This window comes from Gopherus evgoodei, chromosome 1 (genome assembly GCF_007399415.2).
Source record: "Gopherus evgoodei ecotype Sinaloan lineage chromosome 1, rGopEvg1_v1.p, whole genome shotgun sequence".
Lineage (NCBI taxonomy): Eukaryota > Metazoa > Chordata > Testudines > Testudinidae > Gopherus > Gopherus evgoodei.
The window spans coordinates 112,103,390-112,126,432 of record NC_044322.1 but is presented as its reverse complement, the minus strand read 5'-3'; the positions used below and the strand labels follow the sequence as shown (position 1 = coordinate 112,126,432).

General features: G+C 41.5%; 1 protein-coding gene across 1 annotated transcript in view; it reads left to right on the top strand.

Moving 5' to 3' along the window:
• Positions 1-23,043, top strand: part of SH3RF3 (SH3 domain containing ring finger 3) — a 422,296-nt gene that overhangs the window by 286,251 nt on the left and 113,002 nt on the right. The window contains exons 3-4 of the mRNA XM_030569277.1: positions 1,495-1,768; positions 14,343-14,438. Coding sequence (XP_030425137.1) covers positions 1,495-1,768; positions 14,343-14,438 — 370 coding nt within the window. The remainder of the gene's footprint in view (positions 1-1,494; positions 1,769-14,342; positions 14,439-23,043) is intronic.

Sequence of the window (23,043 nt, the reverse complement as noted above, 5' to 3'; positions counted from 1 at the left end):
ATAAATAAACTCGTAACAACCATAATGTCACTACATTGTGGAACAAAGGGCCAAATTATTCCTCATAGGTACTGGCCTGCATTGATGGTAGGAAGGCAATTTTTCACCACCCTTGCAGGAGCTGTGGGAAAGATTTGCATAATCCCTCATGGGGCTGCGAGGCATGCAGAGGAATGCACCCTTTAGGATGGTGAAGCATTTTGATTCTTGCACAGCTTGCCAGCAAAGCTGGCGAGTGAGAGGGCAATGGGGTACATTGCCATGCCCCCTGTAGGGTGTGTCTTACCCCAAAGGACCCAGGGGAAAGGCTCCTTGCACCTCCCTCTGCCCCATGAACTCTCAAAAGGACCAGACATGATTTGGCCCAGATGGAAACTGGATGCTGTGTAACCTCCTTAAATTATTTGCTGAACTTCCCTCTGTTCTATTCTTGCCTATTCAGTTACAATTTCCGAAATCATCGACAGCAGGCTGAGGGTAATGAGTAAGCAGTTACCTTCATTATAGACTCAATTCTGATCCTATTTAAGTCTATAGGAATTGTGCCATGAACTTCAGTAGGCACAGGAGCAGGCTCTAGCAGAGTACAGCTCCCTCTTGGATCATTTCTATTATATATAATTGGAGTTGGCACTTATCTATCTATAGAGAGAGAAATATTAGAGAGAGAGTGGCAACTCTGAGCCACAAGATCTCTAAAGTGTTTTGGGAAACAGTCTGAAAGATGTTATAGTTCTGTAAGTTATAGTGAAGGTTGCATATCAGTTATGAGGGGATGAACCTAATACATTCTTCCTATTCTAAAAATATTTTCCCTACTGGCACTAACTCAAAGATAGCAGAATCTTTAAACTTAAAATTATGTACGTACATACAGTAGTCCTTAGTGAATACCATGTAATTTGAGCAGTTTGAAAGGATTAAGAGGATTTTGTAAAACACAAATGCTATTACAATTCATTTGGACTTGTTCTAACAAACTAAGTCAAAAAGTTTCAATTTAATATCTTTAAATTCATAACTTGTAAGCTACTGAACCAATTTCCTTCAAACTTGGTTTGTTTTGTAGATCTCATTTTGACTTAAAAATCAAACCAAGCCTGAAGACTGTATGTACAGTATTTATCTTATTGCATGTATACTTTTATAAGAAATTCCAATTTATGTATTATATAGTGTATGAATTAGCAAATATAATTAATCATATAATTAAATAGTTTGCAGCCTTAGTACAATGCATCAGCATTATAGTGAACTTTCACCTTAACTCTGCCATTTCCTGACATTTAAGTGTTTCATTTGTCAACATTAATATTGTACTAACATTGATTTTTGCATGAAATTTAGACTATATTGTATTGCAATAAATTGGAGTCACCATGGTAGATCTGTTGCTGATAATCATTCAGCTACTAGTAGTTGGAAAATTTAAGGAAGAGTTGGTGCATATAATAAGTTCATTTAAAATTATTGTCTGTTGTGGTTTTTTTAGAGTATTTCTCAACTGCCCTATGGTAAAGCTCTCTACACCTATGAGGGAAAAGAACCTGGTGACCTCAAGTTTACCAAAGGGGACATTATCATACTACGACGAAAGGTGGATGAGAATTGGTATCATGGAGAGCTCAACGGAAACCATGGCTTCTTTCCAGCCAGCTACATTCAGTGTATCAAGCCCCTTCCACAAGCTCCGCCTCAGGGCAAAGCACTTTACGATTTTGAAATAAAGGATAAAGACCAAGACAAGGACTGTTTAACCTTCACCAAGGTAAAGTAAAAAGCAGTTTCTCATTTCCTTATTCACTACCGGTGGGTATAGTTCAAGATGTGTTTGTTTTGCTGCATCTGGCAGTCTGCTCCATTATGAGTAAAATACTCTGCAATGTACCAGCACTTAGAACATCTTTTTATTTAAGATGGAATTTTAAGAGATTTCATTTCAAATGGATACAGTAGTTTTAATAACCCTGCATTTCCTCATGTACAGTAGTTTGCTAAAATGCTTTAATTTTGGCAGATCTAGGTTTAGGAGCAAAATGGACCTTTCCTTTCTTTCTTTGACCAGTGACGTTCTCGTGCATGATAGTTAAGGGCCATGAGCTCAGATACATTGGAAGGAGAGGCCAATTTCCAAACTAATTGGGAGCCCAATCATGGTAGATACTCAGGGCCATCAACTTCTGACTTCTAAATGCTCCTTCTTGCTGAGGTAGAGCTCACTCAGGTGAGATGCTGCCCACCCTCTTAACTACCACCAAAGGCAGGGAGGTCTGCAGGAGTTGAGGGCACAATGGGTATGTCTACACTGCAATTAAAAGTCTGTGGCTGACCCAGGCCAGTTGACTGGGGTTAAAGCGCTGTTTAATTGCTTGATAGACATTCAGACTTGGGCTGGAGATCGGGCTCAAGGGCTCTATGAGTTGGGAGGTTCCAGATCGTGGGCTGCAGCCCCAGCCTGAACATCTACACTGTAATTAAACTGTCCCTTAGCCTGGGCCCCACGAGCTTGAGCCAGCTGGAACAGGCCAGCCATCATGTCTAATTGCAGTGTAGACATATCCTTAGCAGCCTATGGAAAGCCCTTAGAAGTCAAGCCCTCATTTTGGAATAACATTTGCGCCAAGCCTATTGGAAAGCTGCTGACTCATCTTCTATCCACAGGATAAAGCACTGATATTATGCATGTGAGAAGTGTGGTTTTTTTTTTTAAAAAGGCAAAATCTACAACTGGAGCTGGTCAAAAAATTCTAATAAAACATTTTTCCATCAGAAAATGTCATTTCAATTACCATAACTCCTCACTTAATATTGTAGGAATGTTCCTGAAAAATGCTACTTTAAGCGAAACAATGTTAAGCAAATCCAATTTCCCCATAAGAATTAATGTAAATAGGTGAGGTTAGGTTCCAGGGGAAAAATTTTCACCAGACAAAAGACATTATATACATATACAGTATAAGTTTTAAATAATTTTAAACAAACAATTTAATACTGTAATCACCAATGCTGATTGTGAAGCTTGGTTGAGGCAGGGGCGTAGCGGGGTTGGGGCGTGGTGGTTTGTCCGGCTCTGCCCACCCGGCACTCCTGCTGGGGAGCAGGGTCAGGGTGCGGGGGCTTGCCCCATTCTGCCCGACCAGCATTCCTGCCAGGAAGCAGGGTTGGAGGCTTACTCATTCCCCGGCTGAAATGCCAGACGGGCAGAGCAGAGTGAACCAAACAACCTTATAATGGAACATTGTGCGACTTTAAACGAGTATGTTCTCTAATAGATCAGCAACCTAATAACGAAACAATGTTAACTGGGACGACTTTAAGTGAGGAGTTACTGTAAAGGGAAATATTCTGTAGGAACGTGTCCAGTTCAACTAAATTTTGTTTTGAAAAAAATTGAAATGAACTGTTTAAGATCCTTATTGGAATGAAACGTTTGTTTTTCAGTTTGAGACATCTTTTATATTTGTCACTTTATTTTGTATTATATTTGATATTGTATTTTTAAATTTATTTTATATTACATTTTTTCATGTATTATAGTTTTATAATATACCAATTGCCAAAGCATTTGCCAGTTATGACACCAATCACCAATTTTATATTATATTGTGATACTATATTATGATTGTAGAAATACTATTAAATGCTAATTTTAAAATAATGTAAAACAATTTAAAAACCCTAAATTGCTCACTTAATTTAGGTAACTTTATTAGCTTGACAAATGGTCATTGCCTCTTCTACTAAAGCACTAAGGATTTTTTAGTTCCTTGTTCCGTTCTGTATACTTGATGCTCTATAAAACCTGATCTCTTGATGACAGCTTTAATGCTCCTTGGAAAATCTTCTCAGATAAATGAACCGATCCTCGCCCCTTCTAATACGCCTTCACAATCTTGGGTGTCCATTGTCATTTACACATGCAATTTTTAGCTCCCCAATAAGTTTATAAATGCGTTCTCAATCACCTTTTATCATGTTGCCATCTCCCTTAATTCTTTTAGTCTTTACCTGTAGCTGCTTTGTTTTGCCTAAAGGAATTTCCTTTCTACCACTGTTGTATCCTTTAGATTCTTCACCTTGTAATTATTTTTATGTCTTGTCTGTTGTTCTCTCTGACAATGAATAATCTATTTTTCATCTCAGGACTTCGCTCTTGTCTTTATTTCATCAACTTTTTCGATGCTAATTTTAGCTTTCACTTTGCTGATGAAGCTTCCTGTTTAGTCCGTTTTTAGAGCTTACGTGGCTCTCCTCTCTTCAATGGCATGAGCACTGCCTTGCCATAGGTAGGATTTTAGAGGACAAGGTGGATGAGGTAACATCTTTTATTGGTCCAACTTCTGACATTTGGAGTTGTATGTAGTGGTCAGAGGGTTATAGATGGCAAGACCTTTGGGGATGATGTTTCCTTTCTTGTATTTGCTCAGGAAGTAAATGTGGCTGTTAAGTTTTGCTTCCTTTTTCATGCTGTGGAGTTTCCATTTCAGGTGGCAAAATTCAGTATCTTCCATTGTTGTATGCTGCAGTGTTGTTGTAGCCGTGTCATTCCCAGGATATTAGAGATAGACAAAGTGGGTGAGAAGTTGGTCCAATAAAAGATATTACCTCACCCCTCCTTGTCTCTCTAATATTCTGGGACCAACATGGCTACAACAACAGTGCATAGATATGATTTGTCAGTCAGGAAATCCCAGCCTTGTTCTTCATTTCACCATTTGTGGTTCTCTGTTTGTGTTCTGGAGATCCTGGATCTGATTCCGACCTCATTTATATGGTTATCGTTCTGCTTAAGTCAGTGGAGTTGTACCAGCGCATAACTAGTGTAAACAGGATCAGAATCAGACCCCATGTTTCTGACAAAAAAGATGTTTGTAACCATCAGACTCATTTAAACTGCTATTTACTAGAGAAACCTAACTCTAAACTGGGATGTTTAGAGTTAGGTTTCTGTAGTAAATGTAAAAGGAGGAATAATCCTGTATTGGCAGGGAAGTGGATTTAGGGCTTGTCTTCACTGCCATGTTACACTGGCACTGCTGCATCGATGCAGCTGCGCCAAGGTAGTGCGTCTGGTGAAGACACGCTATATCAACAGGAGAGCACTTTTCCGTCGATGTCATTACTCCACCTCAACATGAGGCAGAAGCTATGTGAGTAAGAGAGTATATCCCATCGGCATAGCAGGGTGTAGACACTGCTTTAAGTAGACGGAACTTACGTTGTTTAGGGGGGTGGTTTTTTCACATCCCTGAGCAGTGGACGTTACATCGACTTTAGCAGTAGTGTACACAAGCCTTTAGGCAAACCAAATACAGGTCTTTTCCATATCACTGCATGTTATTATTCTTTCGTTGAACTTCATGACACTGTCAATATCTTAAGCCACAGAAACCAGATGCTGTTTTTCTTCTTTCCTGTTTGTGGTGGCACAGTCATAAAGTCTGTTGAGGTAGCTAAGGAGAACAAAGTGGGAGTATTTGGTTTCCTTCTCACTGTCCCCTCCCAAATTTACAATGCCCGCTTCTCCCTCCTACTCTAAATATTAAATACAATTAAATGAATGTATGTTCATCTCTGATTTTTGTCAGTAACCCCACTGTTAGAGTGGGAACCTTGATGTCCCCTATGACCTCCCCAGAACTAACTCTCCAGACTACCCTACAATTAAAAGGACAGGAATAAATCAATTTTAATAATGTTTTATGTCTGGGCCAAATTATACCTACCGTGGCATGGGTGTAAAAGGTGGGAAGAGACAATGAACCTGACCTTCCCTATTGGGCTCACTGCATAATGACCAAACATAATGACCAATTCTTTCATTCCCTGAGTGCATGGACTACTCTCTTCTAGCCACCTACAAGACCCAACCCCCTTTTCTGAAGGGGTCAGCAGAGTTAACTGAGCACAGAGAAAGGAACATGCTGGACCAGCCTAATAGGCCCATTGCGTATTGAGGTGCTTGTGGAAGGATTCTATTAGTGATTTACGCAGAAGCAGTTGGGTAGCTCTTTATACGGCCCAGTGCCAACCTCATACTAGTTTTATACCAGTTTAAGTCCATTGAGTTCAAAAGAGTTGCAGCTTATTTATACCAGTGTGAGATCAAAATCTAGCCCACAGAATTGCACCACGTCTATTTCATTGTTTCTTGCACAGTATTTTAAGATCCAGTCTAGTACTGTTTTTATTTAACCTACTTCCCCTCCACCCCCATACACAGTCACATCAGGGCTAGGCTTTGTGCTACAAGCAACACATCCAACAAGGAACCAGATTCCGATTTCAGTTACACTAGTGTAAACCTGGAGTCATCCACTTACTTTAGGAGAGTTACTTCAGATTTACACTGAGATCAAAATTTAGCCCAAAGTTTCATTCCTGTGCTGGCTCATCCTCTGTATGTTACCATGCCACTTTAAGAAAGTGCCCCAGGGGCAAATATATTTTAAAACTATAAAGATAAAAGCCATTTCCTGTGTTCTGTTGTAGTGGGGTGTTGTTGTTTTTTTAAAAATCACAGTGATCACTTTCATTATTTCTTTCATCTTCCTAGGTGATCACTCCCAGCCCACAGCAGTGTTTAAAAATTTCTGTGGCAATCTTATCAAGAGCTAGCACTTTCGGTACCAGTTCATTTTTACAGAGTGACAGCCCAGCCCCTTAACATTTCAATTCAAGTGGCGTTTCCATTTCTGTGGTGCTGTCACTGTAGTATGCTGCTAGTGGGACTTCCTTGTCTTCTGGCAAGTGTAGATGGTAGGCACAGCAGAGTAGTACATTATGCCATTCTGTCATCACTGAAATCTTTCCAGTTGTCTAACTCCAATAGAGTTATCTCCATGGAACAGCAAATGGATCTGCTTTGTATTGGTGCATTAAATGACTCTATTAAATATCAGGCCACAAATTGTGATTGTCATTGAAGACACAATTTTGTGCTATTTTCTCACAAAAGGGTTGATTTTCAGCAAGCCAAATTGGTTTAAAATGATTTATATTTGATTTTCATTCTGACAAAGTTTATGAAATGAGATTGTAGGTCTTACAATGCTGTGGACAAGGCTGTCAGGTAGTGACTAATATGGAGGCATTTAGCTGACAAGAAACAAAACAAACCAAAAAAAGAAAAGAAAAAAAAAAGAAAAGAAAGGCCATATGATGTCACTGTGGAAATTACAGTAGATTCAGTCAGCTTTTGAAATAACAATTTTTAGACTTGTATTCATTTGTGCTGCCTGGAAATCAATTTAGTGCATGTATAATAGTAGAGTGCAGGAGATTGAATGGCACTCACAAGAGAGCTGCAGACTTTTTGCTGTTCATGGTCCTGTTGGGAACCTTTCTAGGTATCAGTGGGTAGCACCGTAATACAACTAATTTAAGGCAGCAAAATATTAGACATTGAAATCTTTGCCTGTTCAAGACATAAGAAGAATGCTGCTAGCTGTCAAATGCCATGAAACTTTCTGTAAATAAAGAACTTTAACTGACACTTTAGAATTTGTTGCGATCCATGGAATTTCTCAATAACATGCTCAAGGAAATGCTATGAGCTGATTTTCAAAGGCTGCACCATGCTTTCCTACAAAAATGGGCAGTATGAGTGCTGTTGGATCCCAACATGTGCAATTACCTCATTTGCTCAAACACGCACAGATCTGGCAGCTGCAGTGCAAACCCAATTTTAGGCATCAGTCAATCTTTGAAAATTTGGCCATTAAGGTATACAAATCTCCTTGGAAGTATAAAGTCATCACAATTTAGGTTTTATCAAAAGTCTTTGTAGCAGGAATCAAATATAATTTAAAATGTAAGAGTATTTATGGCAGGATCTTGAAACAATCTTTTCTTTTAGTTGCCTGATTTCACCTTCCTGATCTATAGATTCTTTGATGGGGTGCTCTACTCACTGCTAGGATGGCACCTTGTCCTGGTCACTCTGGGGAATAGCTCACCAGATCAATGTTCACCAGTAATTACACTCCACCACTTTCAGCCTGCAGCCCCTCTCTCGCTCCAGGAACTGTAGTACCCTCTATGTGACTCAACCCTCCAGCCATGTCACTAAGTGGGTTCCCTTTCCGGGGGCAGAGGAGAGGGTGTGTTTCAAAGTGTCTGATGTCCACGTGGTGTCAGGCAGTTCTCACACCCACTACCTTGACCCTGTCACTCCCACAGTGACTCTGTCTTCCTGTTCACTGACCCCAAATAGTCCTACTCTGCAATGGTTGGCAGGGGAACCCACATCCACCATCTATTCTGGGTTCCAGGCCAGGGCCCTGTAGTGAATAGTTAAGGTCTGCATCTCTACCACCTTACTGCTCTACACACCTCTAGACCCCTTCCTACAGGGCTTCTTCTCCCCCATCTCAGGGAGGGGGACTCTATGCTTCTGCCTTGCTGCCTCTTCTGCTTCCAATTTCCTGTCTTATAAGCCCCGCCTGTTCCCATATAGGTGAGCTTCCCCTAATTAGGGCTTTCCTCCAGGCTTAATTCTCCTAGATTGGAGCCTAACTGGATGATTGGGCCCAGTTGGCTCAATTCTTCTCTTGCAGGGCCAGTGTGGGGAGTACACCCATCACAATTCTACATACACAATGTTCAGGCTTTTGTAGAAGTGATATAGAAATTACTTTCCTTTTTGCAGAGACTTATTATTGGCAATTCTCTACAAAAATCAGAAATGGTCATTTCAGAAAAGGCTTTGTAATGGAATAGTATCTGTTTCTTTAGAACATTAGAAGCATGAACTCTTCTTGCATCCCTCCAACTGAAACAAACAGCTGAAGAACACAATCTCTGACTGTTTTCATTATCTTTCTGCTTATGGGTTGTGAGGTGAACAGATCAAGGGAAATATTTAATTTATTTGAGTTGTTTCTGTACACGTGTACATGCCCCAAAGCTGCAAACTGTGATAATCTTCGGTCAAGTGGAACCCATTGCCAAACAACCTAGGAGGTATTTTCTGTAATTTGAGAAAAATGTGCAAAAACACCACTGTCCATTGGGATAGCTATTAGCTTATAAATTCATTGACCAAGAGAGCTGTGCCGCTTATATGGATGTATGCAACATAGCTGGACACCTGCACCCTCCATTCCCAAAATGTTCATAAATGGAAAAGTAATCCAAGAAATGCCAGTGCTCTGTGTCCAATCTTTTCAGGGAAAGCCCATGAGTAGCGTTTGGGGAAATCACTGAATTCCTTCGCAGGAATGGATGAGAAAGGTTTGATGCAAGAAGAGAATGATCAAATGGTGAACTTTATTTTCAGAAGTCTTCCAAATCAGTCCTCCCTGTTCTTCCTTCAACTGCCTGTCACAGAAACATTTAATGGCCTCATGGCATTTCACACTTTAGGACCACTGCCACGTGCCTTTCTGGAGGACTCTCCATTGACAACAGGTGCCGGTTCAGATCTCAAGTTGTTATAGTGAACCCATTACCAAGAAATGATCATGCAATTCAGTCAGTGAATTCAGTGGCTCAAGCTGAGATAGCTCAGAGTTCTAGTTAAGTAGCGAGAGCTTTTCTAATCATGAGCATGTTTTCTATTTTTGTCTGCACCTGGAAATGCTGAATAGAGCAGGAACTTGCTAATCAACAGTTTTCTAAATGTCATCTGTACAATATGTGCAAAAGAGTTGGCGGTCTTTCCATACCCTTCAACCAAGATTTAATAGAAGTGCACTGAAATGAAATCTCATAATAACAAGATTTCATTATTTTAATAAAATATACCATACAACAGTACATTTACTACTATACATAAGTAAAACTAAACTACCATTGACAAAAAGTTTGAACAAAGTACATTTTGTGCTGCATTATTCTTGCTTTTTGTTTATCATTCAACTACTAATTTACAAAAATCAGAAATTCAGAGTGCATCTCCTAATGAGTCTCTAGTGCAATCTAGCCTGTCAGCATCGTCAACTGTACTTTGCTTTTTTTTTTCTTTTTTTTGGTGTATTGTTATTTCATTATATAAATGTGTCCAATTGGTCTGTTAATCATATCATGTGCTATGTTGGGAAATTATAACTTCTGTTTTGGAAATTGATTTTTATTTTGAAATGGAACACCTGCACTGGGGCCAGTTTACACTGAAAATGACCTGAAAGCTGGTTTAGAGTGATTCTCCAGTGGCATTGAGCCAACATAGTGGCTCCTATGCTATTCCCTTTCCTGCAGTTGAAATAGGAGATTGTGACAGGGTGCTGAGCAGAAGGGCTGCAGAATCAGCCCCCTGCCATGCCAACCCCATTTAAGTGAATAAAGTGGAGCTGGCTGGAAAGAACCTGCCCTAATTGGTGAATGAGAGCCAGCTGCCAGCCCAATTAGCCCAGGGCTATATAACAGGATGGGACGAAGGAAGCAGAAGTGTGGGATGGAGAAGAGTGAGGGAGTGCAGGTAGGGAGAAAGCCCTCCCCCCAGGTTCAGACACAAGGAATCCAGAGCTGTGCATGCTGTATAGTGAGAAGGTGGTGGGAGCACAAAGCTGTAAATAAAACACCAGTGGTTTCAGAACCTGAGGGTCTGAGTGACTGTATTGGAGCCTAGTAGAGGTGGGAGCCAGGAGGGCCAGCTCTTCTCTGCTACACAGGGAGGCTTGTCTGGGACCCTATGCCAGAGCAAGAGTTTGGCAGCCCAAAGATGGAGGAGACTCTGCAATGGCTGTTGAAACAGCAGGAAGAGGTGCAAAAGGCCATGCAAACTTTTCAGCAGGCCCACCAGCTGGAGAGGGAGGCCTTGCTTAGCTAGCAGGCCGAGCAGCAGAGGAGCCTGCAGGACTTTATAAAAGAGCCGGCCAGTGTACAGCAGTCGCTCCTCCAGAGAATGGTGAGTCCCACGGTGGGGGACAGTATTCAAGGGCTGGGCCTGCGACTTCGTAAAATGGGGCCTACGGATAATCCCGATGCCTTCCTGGACACATTTGAGTGGGTAGCCATGGGAGCAGGATGGGACAGGTAACCTGGGCCCTGTGGTTCACTCCCTACCTGGCTGGTGAAGCCCAAGCAGCCTACATGGCCCTAAGCAGGCCAGAAGCTATAATGCAGTGAAGGCAGCTGTCCTAGATTGGGTGGGGCTATCCACTGAAAATTACTGCCAGTGATTCCAGGCAACAAAGTAGACAGTGGGTTTGCCCAGAAATTAATGGACTGGTCCACTCGATGGCTGAGGCCTGATGCCCAGACAATGGGGGAGATTATGGACATGCTTGTCTTAGAGCAGTTTTTACATGGCCTCCCCAAGAACATAAGAGTTTGGGTGCGAAGGCATCAACCATATATGGTAGAAGGAGCAGTGAAATTAACAGAGGAGTATGCAGAGGCAGACTTCCCCAGGAAGAGGGGACACCCCTATAAAGAGGAGGACATCGGGAGAAGAACCAGGGAACCCCTGACCAGGAAGGGTCCCGAGAAGAAATGGGAGACCAGCCAGGGAGCTCCCATGGGGACTAAGACAATCACCTGCTGACAGTGCAGGCAACCCAGAAATAAAAAGGGGGACTGTCTGGACATGGAATGTGGTTTCACCCAGTTCTGTGGGTGGACCAACATGAGAGGGCCAGGGAAAGGGAGGCGGGTGTCCATCATTCCCCTGATGGTGGGGAGGAGACCCCAGTGGGGTCTAGTGGAAACAGCCTCAGCCTGCTCCCCCTTACGGAGGGGCTAATAAAGCCTGAGTGGGTGATTCCCAGAGCCAAACTGAGTGTGGAGTGAGTCCAGGGGGATAAGAGGCAGTGCCCAATGGCCCAGCTGCCCCTTGAGGGCCCGGGCCGATTCCACTGGCTGCAGGTAGGGGTAGTAGAGGGCCTGCCATACCCCAGGGCAGTGGGAAACAACTGGGACCCCTCCCCAAGAGGGAAGGGAAGTTGGGGGAGGAAACCCAAGATGGAAAAGAAGGGACACCCTCCGAGCATGGGGGAGAGGGTCACTCAGGTCAATAACCCTAGACAACAGGGGACGGGCTACAAAGGACTGGAGGAACAAAGGCAGGAAGATGTATGCACCCCAGGGCCTGTTGGGGAGCCGAAAGGCCTGACAGAACTCTCTTCCCGGGGACCCCCAGAAAACCAGGGTCAGCACTTGCTTGATGGATCTGAGGAATGTGAGGTTCAGGGGTGCACTGTGATTGACCCTAAACCCCTGGTGGGGGCAAAGGCAGGGAAGGGGGATACACCTGGGGGTGTGACTGGTGTGAGGACGTCAGGATGGCAGCAGAGATATGGGGCCACCCAACACCCACACAATATGGCTTCTGTAGGTGGGGGATTGCAGAACCCCTCAAGGAGGACCCAGTGGGTCATGGGAAAGATAGTGGAGGGCTCCTCTGGAGGACCCGGCCTGACATGGGGAGAAGAGGATGGGGATGAGCAAACCTGGTGGTTGGTGGGGGGGGGGAGTGTGTGACTGGGTGCTGAGCAGGAGGACTGCAGGATCAGCCCCCTGCCATGCCAGCCCCATTTAAGTGAATAAAGTGGAGCTGGCTGGAAAGAACTTGCCCCAATTGGGGAATGAGAGCCAGCTGCCAGCCCAATTAGCCCAGAGCTATATAAGAGGCGAGGAAGTGAGGGAGGTGAGACAGAGGAGAAGAGTGAGGGAGCAAGCAAGGAGTAAGCCCTTCCCTCTTGGGTTCAGACACAAGGAACCCAGAGCTGTGCACACTGTATAGTGGGAAGGTGGTAGGAGCACAAACTTGTAAATAAAAGCCGTTTCAGAACCTGAGGGTCTCTGAGTGACTTTATTGGAGCCTAGCAGAGGCAGGAGCCAGGAGGGCCAGTTACGCTCGGTAACAGAGGTGTAGTCACGACTGTTGATCCACACCTGCTGTCCACACCTGCTGTATCAGCCCCTTGGGGCTGATGAGGCTTGGGGAACAATCTGCAGACTGTTTTAATACATTTTGGGGGATTGGTGTGGAGGACGCTGGTCCACGATGGATGATGTGTATGCAAATAAGGCTTTATGCCATATTTACATATCCTCCATCTTGGACCAGCTGAGTTGTGCTGTGTGCTCCATGGCCACCTATGAAGATTTGGGCCAGTATAAGCATTTGGCAGTGAAACATAGATGCAACTACACGTGGCAGTCGCTGTTACAAAGTGAATTACCACTGATAACCACACCATTACTAGAGTTATTTCCTGTTCAAAATGTAGGGTAAAACTGTTTTCTTTTTTGTTTTTTTGTTTTGTTTTGTTTTTTTGTGTTTTTTTTTAATGCCTACAAGAGAGCAGTATGATTCAACAAGTACAACATTAGACTGAAAGTCAGAAAACCTGAGTTCTGATCCTTGTTCTGCTGCCAACTTCCTCACAGACTTTAAGGTCAGAAGGGACCATTATGATCATTTAGTCTGACCTCCTGCACAATGCAGGCCACAGAATCTCACCCATCCACTTCCATAACAAACCCCTAACCTATGTCTGAGTCACTGAAGTCCTCAAACTGTGGTTTAAAGACCTCAAGCTGCAGAGAATCCTTCAGCAAGTGATCCATGCCCCATGCTGCAGAGGAAGGCGAAAAACCTCCAGGGCCTCTGCCAATCTGCCCCGGAGGAAAATTCCTTCCCGATCCCAAATATGGCGATCAGTTAAACCCTAAGCATGTGGACAAGACTCTCCAGCCAGCACCCAGGAAAGAATTCTCTGTAGTAACTCAGATCCCATCTAACATCTTGCATGCCTTTGGGCAAGTCACTTAATGTCTCTGCCTCTGTCCACCCTTTGTCTATCTTGTCTGTTTAGGCTGTAAGCTCTGGAACAAAGACTACCTCTCACTATGAGTATGTCTACACTTGAAGCTGGAGATGTAGACTCCAGCTAGAGGAAACATACCTGTGCTAGCTCTGACTGAGTTAGCACACAAAAAATTGGAGTGTAGCAGGGGTGGCATGAGTTGCCCCTAGTACATACTTATCCGAGATGCTAGAGATGGACTCACAGGAGCTAGCTTCTCCCGCTGCTTGCACGGTCATTGCTACACTCAGTTACAAGTGCACTAGCTTGATCAGAGTTAGCACAGTTATGTCTCTTTGAGATGGAATTTACACTTTTGGGCTCAAAGCGTAGAGGAGTTGTGCAGTGCCTGGCACAATTATCTTAGTTGGGTCTTCTAGTTGCTACTGTGATATAGATAGTAATAACATTACTGGCAAATGCTGACTTTTTCATGCCAATCATTGTACAGCATGCAGGCAGTTACAGGCTAAAGAAATCTTACATATTTATTAGATAATGAATCTAAGGTTATCATAAAGCATTTTCCTCTTTCCATATAAAATCTAACTTTCTATTGTGTGTGTGGTTTTATTTCTCTGAATTTAGGATGAAATTTTGACTGTTATCAGACGAGTAGATGATAACTGGGCAGAAGGAATGCTGGGAGATAAAATTGGAATTTTCCCTATCCTGTATGTTGAGGTAAGCTCACAATTGTTTGTGCATGCTTTCTGTCGTTTTTCTTGTTTATTTAAACACACAGCAGGTCAGAATAACCTTGGAGTTCCTGAAAAGAGGACAAACTATTTTGGAATGGCTGAGAAAAACTGTTTATAAGCCGCCCAATGAATTTACTCTTATCCTGGTCAATTTAATTTAACCCAGCTGACAGGATGTACGCCTGTGAATTGTCAATGGCTTCCAGTCAAGAGGTTTTGGTTTAATCTCAGTAATACATATGGAAAGTAGGAGAGGGTAATCACAATACAAAATTTACTATGCAGCCCAATTTTCAGTCACCTTAGAAGAAGAAGGTGCTGATAACTGCGCTATCCATCTCTCTGCATTCCATTTTCCATGACGTTCCCTGTTTATATTCTCTGCAAACTATTTGGGGCCCTGTTTGTAATAAGAAAGCAAGATAGAAACAATTGAAGTGAGGGTCAGCTGTGTTTGAAAGCATAGCCTTCACGGGGGACACTACAGATGTTCCTTGCTCTAGTGGGAGCTCTGGTAGCATGACCCTTTGCTACCCTCTCAGGCCCGATCCTTAGCTGATGTAATTCAGAACAGCTCTGTTGATTTCAATGCCATTACAGTGATTTCGGCTAGGTGAGGATCTGGTCCCAGTGCTCCTGTGGAAAACCAGCCAGGCCAGTCACCTTTGGGGCGCTTAACAGAGCTATCCAGCAGTCACTGTGCCCACAGGAGCATAAAGATTACAGACAATACTAACTTATGCACAGGTATCACAAGTGGGGAGGGCCATATGCTGGTCAGGGGCTAGCAACAGTCTGGCTCTTAATTTGAAAATATTCCATACTTGCATGTTGTCTTGAGATCATTATCCCTCAGTATTGCCTGCATACAACCTGCAACCATATTTTGGTTAAATGTGTTCCATACTTCAGTTGTACGTGAGGTTTCCCTTGGAGAAGTCTAGCTCTGTCTCTAGCACTTTTCGTAGGTAGTTTTCATTTCAAAATACCAGTTTGCATCTGTTTTCCTCCTCCTCAACTGATCAAAGGCATCATGTGGTGCAGAAAGCTTCTGTGCATCACACACTTGAGTGACTTGCCTGTAGTATGCTCTGCTGCAACGTCTGCTTTATAAGCACTAGTAGCTTCATACTAATATATGGGCCTGATTCTGATTGCAGACTTATACTGGTGCAACTCTATTGACTTCAGTGGAATTACTCTTCATTTACATACTGGGTACAAAATCAGACCCATTGTGTGTAGCATTAATGTGTTGTCCCCCAGAAATTAGTCCTCCTCCAAATTTCTTAGTTAATTACTTGAGACAAAACAAAGATAATTAGTGCTGTGTCTGATTATTAACTCCAACAAACATGAATTTTCAGTAAAGCATAAAAATCACATTCCACATCTAACAAGAACAATAATATTAAAATGAGGATGTATAGTAGCTGTTGTTGAAAAATTGGCTGCTTGTTGTAAGCTAATGCTTCGTGATTCTCTCTGCTCAATGTGTAAGATCCAGTTAGTTTGTTATAATTGACTGGTACAATGGGCTTAGCCCAGCTCTCATCTTTCTCTTACCTCTCCCTCATCCCCTTTCTTGATTGTGTCCAAAACATCACTGGCACAACAAACTGTGATCGATGCTTTTCAGGTTTGCATTGCTGCATGATACACCAGTAGTTGACATAGATCCAGTTGTTTCATGTAGGTGCTGACTTCCAGATAACCTGCTGAATGGAAAGTAACCAATTTGTCAAATATTGTTGTGTGAGGAAATACTGGTAGTGATACTATAAAAGAAATGTACATGGAACTGGACACGACGCAAGATTGTTTTGAATGACGTGCCTCGAAGGATGTGGTGTCACTAATTCCAAAGTATGAATGATACTAAAAGGGAATTTGTCTATATGATTCAACATAGTGCCAGTAAGCCATAGTTTTTGTTATATATTGAGGGCAATATCAGTTAGCTAACTATTCATCTCCAATAAGTTCAGGCAATTATCCTTTTTCAGTGTTCCCAAATAAGTTGGTTATAGTAGTTAACACGTAACTCCCATAAGCAGTACAAATAATTTATTTACCGTCCTGATTTTCCTTAACTTTTTATTATTTGTTGTGATTAATTTATTAAATATTGCTTGTGTTTGAGTAAACAATTTGGCAATGTCATTCATATTGTAAGCAGTGTAACATTTCTCAATAGCGAGGCCCTGAATGCCATAAATTATGAGTTTTGAAATTGTTTCCGCTGCCTGCTGCTCAAAATAGTTGATTTTTTTTCATATTGCCATTGTTCCAAATAGATATTCCAGATTCAAATAATCCTGAAATGTAACCATAATCCCATTTGAAGTCTCCTAGTTCAAAAATTACCAGACTGCAAAATAGTCTTTTGCCCTGCCATTGAGTCTTGCTACCTGTGTATTAGCTCCTTCTCCTTTAAGCATTGTGGCTTCACAATACTGTCTTTTTATCTGTTATATTGGCATGAGGGTGTTAGAGCTGTGCTGGCATGTGTAAGATTGAAGCGACGGAGGAACACAGCATGTCCTCATAGATTTAAACCTGCAGTAATGAAAAATTGAGACAAGAGGGACACCCAGTAATTGGAAGGGCAGACCCCAACAGCACAGTCAGGAAGTACAAAACTCAAAGCTAGAGTTGTTAAGCTGAAATTCTGACAGCAGCAGCAATGCTAGATTTAAACTCCAAAGAAGTGGTGGCTCTGATAAAAGAACCCCATGAATCAATGACTGAGCTGTATAATTATGTTCCTTATCGCAATAACTGTAACATAGCTATACCATATTGTAAATCAACACATTGCAAGAGTAACTGGTATCTTGTCCAATTATCTGTAGTCAAAAGGATAATAGAAATGAGGGCTACCATTTGGAGTGTTGAGGGTATTCAGGGCTCCACAATATAGATCCAGAGTATGCTGCGAACACACACAACACAGAGAAAAAAATCTTATGAGTAAATATTTGAAAGAAGTTCAGATCAGAAGAATACATTGAAGAAAATGCAGCCAAATAAGACAGCACATTCATTACAAAATATAGCATTTGTTTGAGAAAACAATGATTTCCCTTATGAAATTACCTTTGCAGAGACCCACTTTTAATTGTTTTGTGATTTGCTTCTTGATCTTTAATCCACTGTAAAGCAGTTTAACCTATTCAGGGCTGCACATATGCATTAGCCAATGTTCCAACCATGGTCATAAAACACTGCTCCCACAACCATCCCATGATTCCTGTCTTTGTGCCAGCCTTTGTCTTGGACTGCACACAAGTTACTTTACTGAAATCCCTGTAGTTAGTTTATTTGTAGAGTATATTTTTGTTTCTATTAAAAATAAATAAATAAAACGCTGTGTTCAGTTACTTTTAGTACTTAGCATCCAGTCATGGCAGATCCAAAGAACCACTTAGCTCTTCATGAAAACAAAATCTTCTCTCATAGACTAGCATGTGAATGCTTTAAATCAGGGATTCGGAAACATTTTCCTGATGTGGATCACATCCTAATAGTGAAATTTTCTTGTGGACCATCTTCTCTTCCATATGACACCTTCCAGTCCAACATTTCTATGTTTCTGTGATTCAGCTGAGTAGACCAGCACCAGGCCCATTTCCAAACTGTGCAGTATCTCTGTACAACATGGCAGCCATAGCAATTACATAATATTGAGAAAATGTGTGTGTATTTTTAGATGTGATAAGTATATTGGCCTTTTCCACAAAAAATGAATTCCACTACATTTCTGTAATGCATTTAATCTCTCCTTCCCATCTGTTTTGTTCACCTCTCCACCTGTATCACAGGGATGACAAGTTAGGGCCCTCAACATCAATTTGTCCATGATTTTTTTTTTGACCCTTCAGATATGTGGTCTGCATGGCAGAAATTTCTGCTCCCTCAAAGAGGAGAGTGAGATAATTGAGACACAACCACAGCAGATGAGAAGCCACCACCTCTTGGCTCCTTAAAAAGTAATGATGCATCCCATCCTTTGAGTTTCTGTCTAAAGTAGTGGAACCTGGGTTTCACCTTAGCTAATCATCTATCTTCTGTTCTTTTCCCCAAAGCCTTTTAACATGCTAGATATAAAAAGAGCTTTAATTAGTAACTTTGAAATACCCTAAGAACAAACTCTTCCAGAAATCACCCAGTTTGCTTATGGCCTTTGAAGGAAAGTCCAAGTGGAAAGCAATCTCCCTCCGGAGAGCATCCAAAAAGATAAAGATAAAATGCTTCAGCCAAGCCTTGCTAATGTTTTTTAATGTTAATAAAAATAAAGGTTTTGAAAGGTAGAAAATGAGCCCATTGAGAGAAACTTCTTTTATTAAAATCCATAAGCCCTGGTGTAAGTAACTGTAATTTCATTGACTTAAGGGAGTTACATCCCTTTATACCGGAAGTGAATTTTGCCCTTTCTCTCTCATTTCTTATGTCAGATTTTTATTTTACTTTTGTCTGGCTACATTGCTCGTTTTTCTTTGAGGTTGAAAAGATTTTCTTTGTTTTTCTCATTCTATGAAATATTCCATCAGCATACTTCTAAAAACAGGTTACCATGGGAGTGCATTGCGAAGGAATAGTTGCTATGCCTTTCATTCATATTAAAACATGCTGAAGGTGCATTGCTGACAGCAAGAGGGGTTTTTTGTGGGAATCAGTACTCCTGTTTGTCTCCACAGAGTATGAAACAATGCAAGGATAAAACCCCTTTGATTTAAGGTAACAGGTTCTTTTAATAATGACTCTCAGACAAAAATAAATCAGTTAAATAACATTAGGGCAAAGATGCCAATCATCAAAAACTGGAATATTTGCAATCAAAGGAGAAACAGAGTAAAAATCCAAATACAGTGGGATGCAGTAGGAAAAAATCAGATTGTCCCTTGTTTTGCCTGATTATTGCAGGTTTATGGAACATTTCCATCTTATCTGTGCATTGTCTTCACTGTTTTGTCTATCTTTGGCTTATATAAATGTACATGCTGGGTGCCAATTTTTTGTTTTATTTTTACAATGTTGTTAAAAAAAAAAAAAACCTGTATCACTACAGTTGAGACCAGTACGACTGAAACATTATTCCCTCAGCTCTTGGAATGACACATAACAACCTCTGTTCTTAATGCAGATTGTCATTCTTAACTATGTACTTGTAACTGATCTCTTTTATTTATTTTGATTTGCACAGTAAAAAGACATATATTACAAACTCTTGGCACCTTAGAAATCTATTATAAACACAGTCCATAACAAAGCAGCCAAACCGACTGTAACGTTAGGATTTGGGTAATATCCCTTTAAGTAGTTTGTGAGCCCTCTAGTGGCTTTCACTATCTTTTGTGTCAGAATCCTTCCAAAGCCTCAACATGTGTATGTGTGGGGCTTGCATGTTATATGTAGTTAGTAAATACAGACATCTGAGCCCCACTGTGGCAGTCGTTCCTTCATATTATATAAATATTATGTAAAGAGCAAACAAAATCACACCCACTCAGCACAATGGCTATTCCACAAAAGAATCCCCACTTTAATGTGTTAGTACAATCTGTGGTATTGTAAATTTCTACCAATGCCTACAAGCAAAATAAAAAGTCATAACACTTATTTAAAAAGTTTACATCTGAAACTAATGTGACTCTAAGGGAAAACAAGGTGCCATAGTTAATCTCCTTTCCAACTGCTGTGTATTGCAATTCCATATTATATTAGCTGTCACTAATAAGGTATTGGCACTGCTTAGATCAGATGCTAATGCACAGGAAGCCTAGGCAGACTCAGGTACAGTACATCCATTTTGTCCACTGAATTCCTTCCTCGGATCACAGCTAGTGAATTTATAGTTTTCCAGGGAATGTGGTGATAGACCAGTGAAAATTTCTTCATCTGGAATCAATATTCAGAGAACTCACTAGGCTTCTGATCTCTGGATTCCAGTGAGAGGGGCAGCATAGGCTCAAAGGCCTGCCATGGTGGCTGAGGGAATTTCTTACGAGAGAAAATTGAGGTTCATATACTCCTACAATATTTGGAGTGGAAAAGATATCTGAGGCCAAACATCTATCCCTTTGGTTCTGTACTTGCTGAAGGGACCCCTAAAAGTATTTTATTTACTGTTGGCTTTTGCCATTAAAATAGGTTTTGAAACACTTCAGTCTTTTCAGCAACTTCACTGGTTTTTGGGTGATATGTCTTAGGATCCCAAAGCCCATCATATTTGTATGTGCCATTTTCCATTCAGCAATGTACCCGACTTCATGGGGTTTTGAGCTAGATCTAGAGCACGTAATCATTATTCTGGTCTCTTCCCTAGAGGAGTTGCATTGTAGGGAGCCTTTGTCTCAGCCATTGATCACCTTGGACGGCCAGGTTCTGAAGATTGTTCCAGCAGTTCAAGAGTGTGCATTTATTTTTAACTATCTCACAATTGTCCACTTTGAACCAATGCCTGAAGGAATCTGCATCAAGAACAACAAATACTTAATTTGAATAGTACTCAGTTAAAAATAAAAACCTACAAGATTTTTATTTTTTTACGTGGACATTTTGCTATTTGTCTTTTATTACTGTTGCTGTAAATTGTGCCTTAATTAGTTTCACTTATTGAGCTTTCCTTTTTGTGCCCAGGCATTTCTCTACTAGCTCTATAAACTCGAAGAGTGGAAATCAATATAGCAAAATTTAGCCACAGAGAAAAAGTGAATTACTTACCTAGGTCCTCAGAAGCTAGCATGCTGCATAGATGCACATCCTGCCACCCACCAAGAGTTACAATAGGTTGCCTAGGCTTATACCTTTTATCAAACAAGGAGCAATAGCTCAATGCTCTGGTGAAGCGCACAAACTGCTTCCCCCCAATTGCGAACTGCTTCAGATTATGGATGTTTCTAGAACTTTAGAGCACTGTCTGTGCAACACACAAGAGGCAAGAAGGTTCAAGAGTACAGACTGGTGCTGAAAGCTATTTTCAAACAAAAAATAATTTAAGTGAAATTATTTTTTTCAGGCTAAAGAACTAATTAGTTGCACCATAAATAAATGTTGCTTTAACCCAGCCTCAACTCAAAAAGTACATTTTTAGGTATTGGTGTTGAAGTTAGCAAGACAAGAGAAGGACTAAATTTAACAAATTAACAAAAAGAAAAGGTTGGTACCTATTTGGGAATTTAACTTTCCTCCAGTTTGCCTGTCAGTAAGCATGAGATTCTTGAATATTCACCCATTTTATTTTTACTCTGTCTAATAAAAGGAATTCCATCCAAATTTATGGTTTTTATTTGCTTTTGAAATCCCTTGACAACTGGATTAACCCAGTGTCAGTTTGTATGTCCTGTGCCACCATTTGTTCTCATGACAATATACAGAAGGCGCTGTCAAAGCCTCATGTTCTGTGCAACAGATTAGACTTAAATGATGAGGCAGGGAACCCAGAATTAAATGGTAAGCATCCTCTCCCTTACTGTTGTCCTTCAATTTATTATTTATTTTAATTTATTAATTTGTATTGCAGCGATGCTAAGCACTGTATAAACGAGGTTAATGACCTAAGTCTCAGTGTAAGCAAGGTTGCAGAGGTGTCTTGTTATATATCTGACTTTGTCCTATGTTGACAGAACTGAACAGCTTCAACAGGAAATGTCATGAGAATGATTTTTATTTATAATAGAATAGTTCTGGAAGTTTGGGACAAATCAGAGAAGGCATGTGTGTGACATCACAGGTCAGACATTGTGGTGGATTTTGTTTTGGCTTGGGAAAGAGCATGCTGGGCAGCCTAAACTCCTGCATTATTTCATCCTTTCTCACAAGGAGAGCGGTCCCTGCAAGGCAAGCAGTAACACCCACTGTGTAAGCCCTGCCTGCCAGCAGAGGGGAAAGTGAGTGAGGCTTGAGCCAAGCTAGCCTGTTTCCAGCTGGGGCACTCTCTGTGGTGCCCCTTCTCCAATCTCTGACACCACAGCAGCAGGAGGGGTTGGAGCAGGGATGGGAAGAAGTGGCCTCAAGGGAAGGGGAAAAGCCTAGGGGCAAAGCTGCGGTAGAGCACTCCTGGGGAAAAATAAAACTCAGTGCCTATGCATCTAGGGATCCCTCATGACAATAGCCGGGCTTCTGGAGGAAGGAGGGATTTTAAAAAAAGAATTTTAGAAGCAAAGGTCAGGGCAAAAGGGAGTACTGCTGCACTCTAGGGATGGGGCTAGCTTTCTGCGTATAGAATGGTTTCTGATACTAGGATTGCCAGGTGTCCGTGGTTTTTACCAGAACACCCAGTCGAAAAGAGACCCTGGTGGCTCTTGTACCCCCAACCCCTCTGTAATGTTGCATTCTATATGATTTTATAAAAATATGCTAATGAGTGTGAATATAATGTAACTGGAATATGCTTCATGTGAAAGGTCTCTTGTAAGGTATCATTACAAAGCTTTTAATCTACTGAATGTGTTGATCCTATTTGTATAAATGCATCATGCTTGTATCTGAACACCTCATTTCTGGCCCCACCCTGGAACCTGCACCCCCAGCCCAGAGCCTGTACCTCCTCCCACACCCCAACCCCCTGCCTCAGCCTGGAGCCA